At 41.6% G+C, this 12,946-nt stretch overlaps 1 protein-coding gene across 1 annotated transcript in view; it reads right to left on the reverse strand.

Annotated features, from left to right (window-relative positions):
• Window positions 1-12,946, reverse strand: part of LAMB4 (laminin subunit beta 4) — a 106,716-nt gene that overhangs the window by 45,098 nt on the left and 48,672 nt on the right. Inside the window, 5 exon segments of the mRNA XM_089917096.1 lie at window positions 1,170-1,313; window positions 2,825-3,002; window positions 8,614-8,737; window positions 9,531-9,640; window positions 12,448-12,642. Coding sequence (XP_089773222.1) covers window positions 1,170-1,313; window positions 2,825-3,002; window positions 8,614-8,737; window positions 9,531-9,640; window positions 12,448-12,642 — 751 coding nt within the window.

Below are 12,946 nucleotides of genomic sequence, written 5' to 3' on the forward strand. Positions count from 1 at the left end.
TTATATTAGTTTCAAGTGTACCACATAATGATTCAATATTTGTATATATTGCAAAATGGTCACCACTGTAAGTCTAGTTAACATCCACCACCATAGTTACAATTTTTTTTCTTCTGATAAGAACTTTTAAAATCTATTCTCTTAGCAACTTTCAAATATACAATACAGTATTATTAACTATAATAGCCATGCTGTACATTACATCCCCATGACTTATTTATTCTATAACTGGAAGTTTGTACCTTTTGACCCCCTTCACTCATTTCGCTCACCACCCCCCTTGCCGCTGGCAAACACCAGTCTATTGGTGCTCTATACCTATGGGCTTGTTTTTTTGTTTTTTGTTCATCTTAGATTCCACATGTAAGTGAGATTATCCAGTATTTGTCTTTCTCTGACTTATTCACTTAGCATACTGCACTCAAGGCTTATCCATGTTGTCACAACTGGCAATATCCTCTTTGTTTTTATGGCTAAACAGTACTCCATTGCATGTATATACCACATTTTCTGTAATCATTCATCTGGTGGTAGAAACTTAGATTGTTTCCGTATCTTGGCTATTGTAAATAATGCTGCAATGAACATGATAGTGCAAATATCTTTTCGTGTTAGTGTTTTCATTTTCTTCAGATAAATACCCAGAAGCAAAACTGCTGGATCATATGGTAGTTCTTTTACATTTTTTGAGGAACCTCCATACTGTTTTCCATAGTGGCTGCACCAATTTACATTCCCACCAACAGTGTAGGAGGGTCCTCTTTTCTTCACATCCCAATCTCATTGTTTTAGCCTTTCCAGCCACCGGGCTTATACACGAGATGTTAAAGCTGGGTTTACAAGCCAACTCCGTGGTGTCCACACATCCTCCCTGGACTACCATCTACCTGATACAAACTGAAAACTCCCTGAAACATGGACCATGTTTTTTTTATCATCACTCATGTTCCCTAATAGAGCTCTGTACACAGTCAGTGCCCACTGAATGGAAGAATAAAGTACAGCAGAAAAACTTTCAGTATATTTTATCTACACAGACAAGACAATCTGAATAATGAAGCCAAATTCCTAATCCCTCCCCTTTTCAACTCCCCACATTGATTTTCCTGCCTTTAAAACTCCAAGGTTGAAAACACGTGTGTTTCTCCCATCTGGCTTTTGCTACATACAGTGACAGCCGTGATGCCCCAAACTGTAGCTTCCTGTTGAGCACGTGTCACAGCAGCGGCCGGTCACACGAGGCTTACACTGGCACTGGCCTTCCAGTCAGCTGCAGTTGGGTCCCACTGAGCCCTGTGGGTGACAGTTGCAGGCTGCAGGGGACAAAACAAGTTAGAGGCAAAGGAAGTGACAGAGAAGCACTCCACCCTATTAGTAGCACTAGTTTATGTCTTTCTCATTAGTTACCTCTAATCCTTAACTCCCTCATCTGTTAACTGGGGATAATATATGATATACCTCCTGGGGATATAAGGATTGAAGACAATCATGCTTGTGAAGTACTTAGAATAATGTTTGGCACCTGTAAGTGCTCAATAAACGACACTTAACAAACATCACTTAGCAATGAACATTACTTAACAAGTTATTGAAAGGCTTAAAATAAATTGCTTCAATCATTAATTGTTCCAATGTAATTATTTCTTCCATTCCTGATAATCTGTGTTGGTGCTGGATTATACCTTTCATTTCCCTTGTTCCATATCTTTCATGAGATTGCAGGCATCCCAAAAGCCAGAGTCCTGCATGGAGAAAGCATCTGTCTGGAACTTGGGAAGCCCAGACTCTCACAGTAGCTGTCACGCTATAGCAGTGATTCTCAACTAGGGGGAGATTTTGCCCCCCAGGGGACATACGACAAAGTTTGGGGACATTTTTGGATGTCACAACTGAGGGGAGGGTGCTACTGGTATCAGGTGGTTAGAGGGTAGGGATGGTGCTAAACATCCTACCATGCACAGGACAGCAACCTCTCCCCAATGTACTATTACCCAGCCCTAAATTTTAAAAGTGCTGAGGGTGAGAAACCCACTCAGCGAAATGGGCAAGTTACCTAATGTTTTGAACCCAACAGTCTCATTTATTAAATGAAGGTTTAGGGATGAAAGAAGTTGTTTAAAGTTCATTCCAGGATTCCAAAGAAATATTTTAGCACCATTGTTCCAGGAATCTGGCATCCCCAAGCGACTGCCAGGCTCCTCTTTTATACACTTCTTGTACCGCGAGCTATGATTCCAACACATGGACAGACTGCTCTGTGTACCTAATCATCGGGCAGCTGGTATCTACATCGGCTGGTAGGAGTAGATACTAAAATATATTAAATCATTTCACTCATGTTCCTAAAAGCCTTTGCACAGATAGCGGCGATTCGGTGGAGCCCATTAAACAGATACTCAGGGACTTCCCTGGTGGCGCAGTGGTTAAGAATCCACCTGCCAATGCAGGGACACGGGTTCGACCCCTGGTCCGGGAAGATCCCACATGCCGCAGAGCAACTAAGCCTGTGCGCCACAACTACTGAGCCCACGTGTTGCAACTACTGAAGCCCACACGCCCTAGAACCCATGCACCACAACTACTGAGCCTGCAAGCCACAACTACTGAAGCCCACAGGCCTAGAGCCCGTGCTCCGCAACAACAGAAGCCACCACAATGAGAAGCCCACGCACCGCAACGAAGAGTAGCCCCCGCTCGCTGCAACTAGAGAAAGCCCGCTCGCAGCAACGAAGACCCAACACAGCTAAATACATAAATACATACATACATACGTGCATACTAAGGCAATTTCTATTTAAATAAAAAATACCTAACAGACACTCACCCATGGCCCCGTTGTGCAGCCTGGCAGACAAACTGGCTATAAGCCTTTCACATGCTCCAGGGAGCACCTGAGGTCCCATTACCGAGGCAATTTCAACACAGTTGTGCAGGCGATATTCATCTAAATCCTGCTTGCTGCAGAAATTCTCCAATGAGTTGATTTGGGGAATAAGATGAACCTTTTGAAATAATGAGAAAAGAAGACTTACGTTCAAAACTGTCCCCTATTCAAGATTCCAGTTATTAAAAAAAAAAAAAATTAGATCTGTGAGAATCATGGTTGAAAAGAGACTCAATTTCATCCTTTCAATTGCATATGACTAAAGATTTTAAGATTTTCAATTTAGTTAAGAAATCTTTAAATATTTACATTTATTGACTTATGGCAAAGAAAATAAGGTTTTATCTTTTTATTACTATATTTTTTACTTGTTAATCAATTTGTCTTAGATTTGAAAGAGTTTTAACTAGGCTACTTGTGATAGATTAAGAAATTATGGCTTACACATAGCACAGGGAGATCAGCTTGGTGCTTTGTGACCCCCTACAGGGGTGGGATAGGGAGGGTGGGAGGGAGACGCAAGAGGGAGGAGATATGGGGATATATGTGTATGTATAGATGATTCACTTTGTTATAAAGCAGAAACTAACACCATTGTAAAGCAATTATACTCCAATAAAGAAAGAAATTATGGCTTAGACGTTACATTCTGTAGTATTACTGTGGAACTCTAAAACTCTCCTTTAGAAAGTTTTATCTTTTTCAGTTACATATGAACAGTGCTGTTCTACATCAAACTCTCTGCCTCCTGGAGGTTCACAGTACAGATTAACGTATTAAACCTCTGAGAAATACTGCAAGAAAGACACTGTTGTTACTGAAGTATAGTTGATTTACAATGTGTTAGTTTCAGGTGTACAGCCCAGTGATTCAGTTTCCATTCTGCTACCCCCCAACCTCTCAGCTCAGTGGTTCTCAATATGAGAGGTACTCACCCCCAGGGAGCATTTTAGAAATTCCAAAGGGTGTTTTTGGTTGTCATGGCTACTAGGTGAGGTGTGTTACTGGCATTTAGTGGGTGGGGATCAGACATGCTAGACATTCTCACAACAAGGAAGATCATCGCATGCCTCCGACAGCTTTTGAATATTTCACTGAACATCCATGAAGGAGGATTCCGTGCTTACGATGATGAGTTGAAAACCTTACTCTGTGTTTTTAAAACACGATAAACATGTTTACAACACACCTGCTTGCATGGCTATCTCGTATGTAGTGAATCTATGTGTTTGAGCATCTCTGTACTTCAGTATGACTCCCGGTGTGTTCATGTTGGTACACGTATGTATTGAAGTACATATTATTTCCTCATAAATTACTTCCCTTTTATTGTGTTTGCACATAACATTGATATTATTTGGAAGTTATGTGTGCAGGTAGGCTCTAATGCCTGTGAATTTCATTGCAGGGTAGGAAAGAGGGTTACAAACTAATCAATATTTGTAATAAAAAGGGAAGGCTGGGGCCGCTAGACTTCTGAGATGGCCCACAGTCCGTGGAGTGTTTCTCTCCCAGGGCCGCTCTCACTTTCCAAGACGACTCCATGCCCTGGGGCTGCTCTTGCCTTTTGAGATGGACTGCCTCCTGTCTATGGAATGTGTACCACTCTAAATAAATCTACTTCTAACCAATCACTTTGTCTCTCACTACATTCTTTCCGCAAAGAGACATGAAGAGCCTGAGCTGCAGCAAGTCCTGAGACCAGGCGTGTGATCTCAATTACAAGAGAGTGGGTTCAAGGGGGGAGGAAAAAAAAAAAAAAGGAAGGTTGTGTCAGATGACATTGAGAGCCACTGTCCGAGCCACACCAAATGACCTGTCACAGTTTCCAGTATCTGTCACACTGTGTTGTCATTTCCTGTGTAACTGCCTGCATCTCCCCTTTAGAGCATCAGCCCTGGCGGGGCAGGGAAGGTGTTGGTCTCGTTTACCCTGTGCCTGCCCAAGTGGTTAATTTACAGTAAATGCTTACTAAAAATTGTGCAGTAGGGCTTCCCTGGTGGCGCAGTGGTTAGAGTCCGCCTGCCGATGCAGGGGACACAGGTTCGTGACCCGGTCTGGGAAGATCCCACATGCCGCAGAGCGGCTGGGCCGGTGAGCCATGGCCGCTGAGCCTGCGCGTCCAGAGCCTGCGCTCCGCAACGGGAGAGGCCACAACAGTGAGAGGCCCGTGTACCACAAAAAAAAAAAAAAAAAAAAAAAATTGTGCAGTAAAGAAGTATACATACATTCCTAGTATTGTATCTTTGATACTAAAATGACTCTGCATTCTCCAAACACAAACCAAGCAGGGTGACATCTAGAAGGAAGCCAGATGGGCTAGGCTTGGTGGTGAGGGCAGGCAATCAAGGACAAATTGTTTACAGTTCTTGGTCTCAGCCGGTTTAGAGTTGGCCATTCCTGGCACCAAGACGACAGAGCAGATGACAAGAGTCCCTGTCTATCAGCGACAGGATTTTGTAATGCCATGACTCACTTCTCCTAGAAACTTTTAGGGGCTTTATGTTTACCAAGTGTCATCCAACCCATGGTTTAAAAGAAGAATGGCAGTTTTATGTTCTAGAATGCATAATTTATATTTGACTCTCAGCACATTTTTATGGGCACACATATCATGTAATCAGGGCGACTGAAAAAAACCTCAACCATCTCACTATGCCTGCCAAACAAAAGATACTTGTGCAGAAGGCTGAACAAAGCTTTCCTCTGGTCTTCTTGGTAATGCATCTCACTCTCAGATGCAAATGTTAATCTGGCTGCAGAGAAGAATGAACTTTGAAAGGGTCAGTTCCAAACAATCGAGTATCTTCCCAAAGCAGCAAAACTGCTTTAGGCTGGAATCATAAAATGTGTAACGACTTTCTCCTACTGCCATCCTGGGTCAGGGACTCTAGGGTTCACTGCAGGTGCCCTGCCTGGATCCTGCCATCCACCAGCTGCTGTGGCACTGGCTGCTAAAAGCTCACAGCTGTCCCCTTCTCCAGAAAATTGGACCTAGCCAAGTGAGTGCGCTCTCTGGGGGGTTGGGGAGTGGGGTAGGGAGCCTGTAGCCGATGATGATGTGGGCACACAAGGCCCCACCCCTTCGCCTCCAGGTGGAACCAACCCTGTGGTGCAATTCATGCTCCAGGGCCCCCTGGCGACCACATCCTTGCCGGGCTCCTTCCCCCCGCAAGCATGCCCTCAATAACCCAGGCCAACCTGAGTCCCTGCTTGTAGGAAATCTGACCTCAACTGCGGAGCTAGGGCCTCTTCTGGGATTTTGGACAGTTTGCCAAGATCGGGTTGCTCTCTTAATTTCTATTTTGGTTTCAGGGTTTTCATGGCTATATATAAGGAGAACGGTTGCTTGATAATTGACCAAATGGACATATTTTAAGTTCATTTCAAATTATCCATTTATATTCTGCAGCAAACATCATTGCAATGATTTTGTTTACACGCCTGTCTTCTGTGTCAGGCTGAGGACGCCTTGAGGGCAAGAACCAGATTTTACCCCCAATCCCCAGGAACCAGCACAGTGCCTGGCCCACATACCCTCAGAGAAGGGGTGATGAATGGACAATTTGGATGGATGCATCTAACACAGCATCCAGTGATTATCTTTGGAATTTACAAAGTTTAGAAATATTTAGGACATGGATTTAAAAGGAGGAGTACTTGGCTCTCATAAATTTGAGTTTCATGACTGTTATGATACAATAATAACATCCCTTGGTGATTAGGAATCCTTATTTTCTTCCTTTCCCTTTCTTTACTCTGCCTGGGTTTAGCTTTTTTTCCTGAATTAAACCTGTTGGATTTGAGTCTCTTTCTTTGTAACTCACACGTTGGTCATGAGCACGGTTCTATTTAAAGCTCCTCGGTAGAGAATATGAATTATATGGATAGGGAAATCATGATAGTTTACATTTCCCATTCAAGAGTTGGTTTCTACTTTCCACTTCAATTCTATTGAATTTCAGAGAAACAATGAATAATTTTTTAGTATGTATAATGTAATATTTTAGGGCAATATTTGGGACATATTTTTATGATATTCAAATTTAACTGGGTACCCTGTATCTTCCTTTCCTCCCTCCCTCCCTCTCTTTCCTTCCTTCCTTTCCTATATCTTGCAACCTCACCTTTGGTAAAATAATCTTAAAATAATGGCTTATTTATTGAATAAAATCTAAGATATACCTGCCTCATACTAAATTCTATAGTAGATGATGAAATTAAAACGTTCTAGGGTATAAATTAAAAAGGTTCAATAGTTAAAAATTGAACTTAAAAGACACAATACACAAAATGTGGATATAGTTCATTAAATCAGGGGTTGACAAACTTCCTATAAAAGGCCAGAGAATAAATATTTTGAGCTTTGCGGTCATAAGGTCTCTTGCAAATAGGTGTCTTTGTAGCTTGAAAGCAGTGTAGATAGTATGTAAATGTATGGGCGTGGCTGTGTTCCAATAAAACTTCATAGGGCCGTAGTTTGCTAATTAAATCACAATATTAGAAGATTGTTACAAATGTTTAAAAATGCAATTTTAACAAAGCAATTCCATTTTATCCACAAAAGTACTTTAGAAAAGTCCCACACAATTCTCTACAATTCTGCTAAAGGTGGAATGAAATTGGCACTTTCATAAATTATTGATGATCCTGAAAATTAACTGACATATAAATTAATTAATACCTTCCAGAAATTAATATGACACATTATTTCAAGAACCATAAAACCCTGGGTAAAGTAGGACTGTATTTTCAAATGTTTAAAAAATATACCAACTACGCAGAGTAGAAAAAATAGAAGCAACTTAAATGACCACAAGTAGGGGAATAGATAAGTACATGAAGTAAATTTATTCAATGTCCAAACTCTGCCCAGGGACAGGCCTGGGCCTGAAGTTGTGCCCAGAGTGAGAGTTTGGAAGGAATGCCTGTGGCCCAAATTTGTGAGCCACAACTACTGAAGCCCACGTGCCTAGAGCCCGTGCTCTGCAACAAGAGAAGCCACCGCAATGAGAAGCCCGCGCACCGCAACGAAGAGTAGCCCCCGCTCGCCGCAACTAGAGAAAGCCCACGCACAGCAACAAAGACCCAACACAGCCAAAAATAAATGAATTTTAAAGAAAGAAGCCACTTAAGGAAATACTATGCATGCTTCCTAAGGATGGTGAGATTACATAATCATAATAAGAAAACACTTACGATATAATAGGAAGTGAAAAAAAGCCATGTACAATCTTGTCTAAGCACTCTGATTACAATGATATGAAAACATAATATGCAAAAAATGGGAACTTGTAAGCTGATAATAATTAATGATTGGTGGAATTTCTCCCCAGACTTTCTGCAGTGCCAGTGCACAGCAGTGGCTCCAGGCAGGGATGCATGAATCAGGCCTCCTGGCTCTGATTTCTCACTCCTCATTCTCTAGCTTTGTGACTCTGTGCCTCAGTTCTGTCGTCTGTAAAATGGGAATAATGACAGTACTTAACTCATAGAGTAGTTGTGAAGTCTAACTAACAGAATATGGAAAACACTTCAAACCATGGCTGGCACATACTATTCTGGACGATTTGCCATTGTTATTAGATGACCTTTACATAGAGTAGGTGATTTTTATAATGAAACAAATACTTTTCTATTTCTCATGAAACACTTCAAAGTACAAGCCTACTTTTAGAATTAGAATGGAGCTCATTTCAGAAGGAAGCACACCCAAGAGTCTGTTATACTTATAGAATCAATTCAATGTGTGAATGAGCCTGGAATTCTCCTTCCAAAGGCTGGGGAAAATAGACATCTATGGAATATTGTACATCTGGTTCTAAACAGATGGGTGTGGGAAGCAGCATGATTCTGTATTAAGAGAAATAAAGCAAAAATTCAGTGACAAAAGTACAGTTATATAAGCTAAGTGGCCATCATATTTGGTGTGTTTCACATGTGCCGTGAAGTGGGTGCCACTGTGGGATGGAGACCGGGTTGAGGTCCAGACCAGCTCAGGTGCGTTGGGTGGACAGTCAGTTCACACTGAGATTCTCTGTGGCTCTTCCGTAGGGTTGTGCCAAATAGCAAAGCTTTGGAAACTGGCCGTGATTTGTCATGACTGCTCTGGGAAAAGGATGGAGCAAAGGTCCTTCATCCCATCTACCACGCTAATATCAAAAGGGTCTCTGTTTTATTCAGCCACAAATCTCCAATGCAAAATTAGTGGCCTCAAAACTAGACTCTCAGCTGTTGAGATAACTCAAGCTGAATACTGTCCTCTTATTCTCGTAGCATTTCATTTTCTCACATCTCCAGGCATCTGGGGAATGGGAAACAAACATTCAAGATCTAGGGTCAGGATATCTGGGCTGGAGCTCTGGTACTTCTACACATTAGCTATAAGACTTGGGCAAGTCCTCAGAGTGTTCTCGTTCTCAATTTCCTCCTCATCTGATGAAGACAAAACCTACCTCCTTGAGTTGTTAGCAAGATTCAACGCGGTATGAACGTAAAGCAGAGCGTAGCACATAGTAAACACTTAATAGACATTATGTCTCCTTTGATACATCTCTACTCTCACTTAGTTCCTGGATACAAATTCCTGATAGATGAACAACATTCTAAGAAACGTTCAACGTTCGAGGACACGCCCCCCGCATACCTGGAAGCTGCTGGTAAAGGCTGAGGCTTTGGCCGTGGGGTCTCGCGTGCACTGTGATCGCTCCCTCCGGCCAGGTTAACCACCATCTGGACAGTCCAGTCATCTGCAGACTAGAAAGGCATCACGTAAGAACACGTCCCTGCGAGGATGCATGCACCAACATATTCCTAATGGAGAGTGCACGGGATAAATTTGCAACCCACGGCCTGCTCAGAAAACAGAATTTTGGAGTTGAGAGAAGAGGTTCGTTCTCAGGCTCAACTCTCTGGTGTTTGAATTGTGATCCAGATAGAAAGAATGTTGTTTCTGGCCATAGATGTAATTCCTGGGTCTAGAGAAAAACCCTGGCACTCCTGACAGGTCTAATCTTTAACCTCTGTCTCCCAAAGAGTCGATTAAATCATCATGTTCCTGACTTCCTAACACCATACACAAAAATAAAATCAAAATGGATTAAAGACCTAAATGTAAGGCTAGACACTATAAAACTCTTAGAGGAAAACATAGGAAAAAACACTCTTTGACATAAATCACAGCAAGATCTTTGTGAGCCACCTCCTAGAGTCATGGAAATAAAATAAAAAATGAACAAATGAGACCTAATGAAACTTAAAAGCTTTTGCACAGCAAAGGAAACCGTAAACAAGATGAAAAGACAATCCTCAGAATGAGAGAAAACACTTGCAAATGAAGCAACTGACAAAGGATTAATCTCCAAAATGTATAAGCAGATCATGTAGCTCCATATCAAAAAAACAAACAACCCAATCCAAAACTGGGCAGAAGACCTAAATAGACATTTCTCCAAAGAAGATATACAGACTGCCAACAAACACATGAAAGGATGCTCAACATCACTAATCATTAGAGAAATGCAAATCAAATCTTCAATGAGGTATCACCTCACACCAGTCAGAATGGCCATCATCGAAAAATCTACAAACAATAAATGCTGGAGAGGGTATGGAGAAAAGGGAACACTCTTGCATTGTTGGTGGGAATGCAAATTGATACAGCCACTATGGAGAATGGTATGGAGGTTCCTTAAAAAACTACAAATAGAACTACCATATGACCCAGCAATCCCATTACTGGGCATATACCCTGAGAAAACCATAATTCAGAAAGAGTCATGAACCACAAGGTTCACTGCAGCTCTATTTACAATAGGCAGGACATGGAAGCAACCTAAATACCCATCAACAGATGAATGGATAAAGAAGATGTGGCACATATATACAATAGAATATTACTCAGCCATAAAAAAGAATGAAATTGAGTTATTTGTAATGAGGTGGATGGACCTAGAGTCTGTCATACAGAGTGAAGTAAGTCAGAAAGAGAAAAACAAATACCGTATGCCAATGCACATATATGGAACCTAAAAACACGGTACTGATGAACCTAGTAGCAGGGTAGGAATAAGGACACAGATGTAGAGAATGGACTTGAGGACACAGGGAGGGGGAAGGGTAAGCTGGGACGAAGTGAGAGAGAGGCATGGACATATATACACTACCGAATGTAAAATAGACAGCTAGTGGGAAGCAGCCGCATAGCACAGGGAGATCAGCTCGGTGCTTTGTGACCACCTAGAGGGGTGGGATAAGGAGGGTGGGAGGGAGGTTCAAGAGGGAGGGAATATGGGGATATATGTATACTTATAGCTGATTCACTTTGTTGTACAACAGAAACTAACACAACTTTGTAAAGCAATTATACTCCAATAAAGATATTTAAAAAAAAATCATGTTCCTGGATCACAGAAACAAAAAAATCCTTCACAAAAAGATGTATTTCTTTCATATTAGTGCATATACATTATTATGTAAGTTTATATTATTTATTATATTATTAGATCTATTTATACATATCTGTATAAATACATACATATATACAGAGACATACACACACACATATATATAGATAGACAGCGAGCGAGCGAGCGAGCGAGCGAGCGAGAGAGAGCGAGCGCATATGCTAATTACCTAAACTCTGGAAGCCTTACAATTAGGAAAAGCTTTTTAAAGCTATCAGAGATGTGTTCTCTCTATACAAAAATTAAATATATTTATGTGTATATACACATATGTAAAAAAAAAAATGACTTTGTCATACTCACCAGGTCAAATTCCCCTGAAGTCCTTTGCCTTTCACGTGTAAGTGAGAAATTGAGAACAATGTCATGTTAAGAGTTTCAAAGCAGATCATCAGCTCTGGTCATACCATAGAAAGTGAGCCCTTCCAGAACATGGTCCCTAGAGAGACTTTGGGGGCTCTGAGGCCACCCCCAGCCATATAAAATATTTTCCAGGGCAGATGGTCTGTGGGGTTTCCGATCATCAAAGAAAAGGTTATACAAAGAAAGGGTTAGGAGCCCCTGCTCTAGGTCAAGTGTTTTTCTAATTTGGTTTCTCTTCCTCTTAGATATTTCTCAAAGGGTGGGGGAAGGCTAGAAAGGTAGCAGGCAAGAAGTGCAGGCTGCCTTTAGCTTTTCTCTTGTTTCCTGGTAAAATCCAAGTGCAAATAAATGCCTGTACTTCATCCCTATGAGTCTGAATCTCTACACAGGTTTATTACATTTTTAGGAAAAAACAGTCCCAGGAGGGCAGGATTTGCATTATTTTAGTTATTTATTGTCCTTATACAAACATTCCATCACCACTTCCCTAGAACTAGTATCTTAAATCTATAGCCCCAGCTTTAGCTTCTCTCCACAGAATAAGGCGTGTGTGCATATGGCTGTGTTGCTTTAATATCTTTAGGAAACCCTTTGGTTTATAATGCTCTCCAGATGTTCGACTTTTTGCAAATCCTGTTAAGATGAACATAGGCAAGATTGGAATGGAAACACTTAGCTCGAGAATGTATTTCAGTCAGCTCGGAACCACCACCGTGGAAGTGGAGTAAAGGGTACCTGAGCTTCATAGCGAATGGCAACAGCAAAATCCATGGGAATGGGGATGTTCCCCACAGCAAATCTCAAGCCGGGCCCAGCGAGAACCCTGGCAAATCCAGGTCCCATCCACGTAACAGGCACCCCAGGAACTAGCCCTCGGAGAACGACAGAAACAGCAGGCAGCTGGCCAGAGAGGAATAAACACAACTTTGCCTAGAGTGAAAGGCTGGGAAGAGTTCACGGGGAAAAAAAACAAAAACAAAAACAAAACCCACGGGTTTCTTTTTTTTTCCCCACGGGTTTCTTGATGTGTATATGATCCATCTGAGTCCCGAATAAATTATTCCAACCAGGATACAGTCCAGCATACAGCGGAGAAAAACGTGCTGAATCTGCGGCTTTGGAACATATGTTACTGTATAGAATAATCACTTGGAAAGCACTGTCACTGGCCAGTACATTATGTACTCCACGTGTCATGTACTGAGTGATTCCACATTGGTGACCTTGGCTTTTC

The sequence above is a fragment of the Delphinapterus leucas genome, chromosome 9, assembly GCF_059928025.1.
Source record: "Delphinapterus leucas isolate spDelLeu-1000000601 "Yukka" chromosome 9, BTC_Dleu_Yukka2, whole genome shotgun sequence".
NCBI lineage: Eukaryota > Metazoa > Chordata > Mammalia > Artiodactyla > Monodontidae > Delphinapterus > Delphinapterus leucas.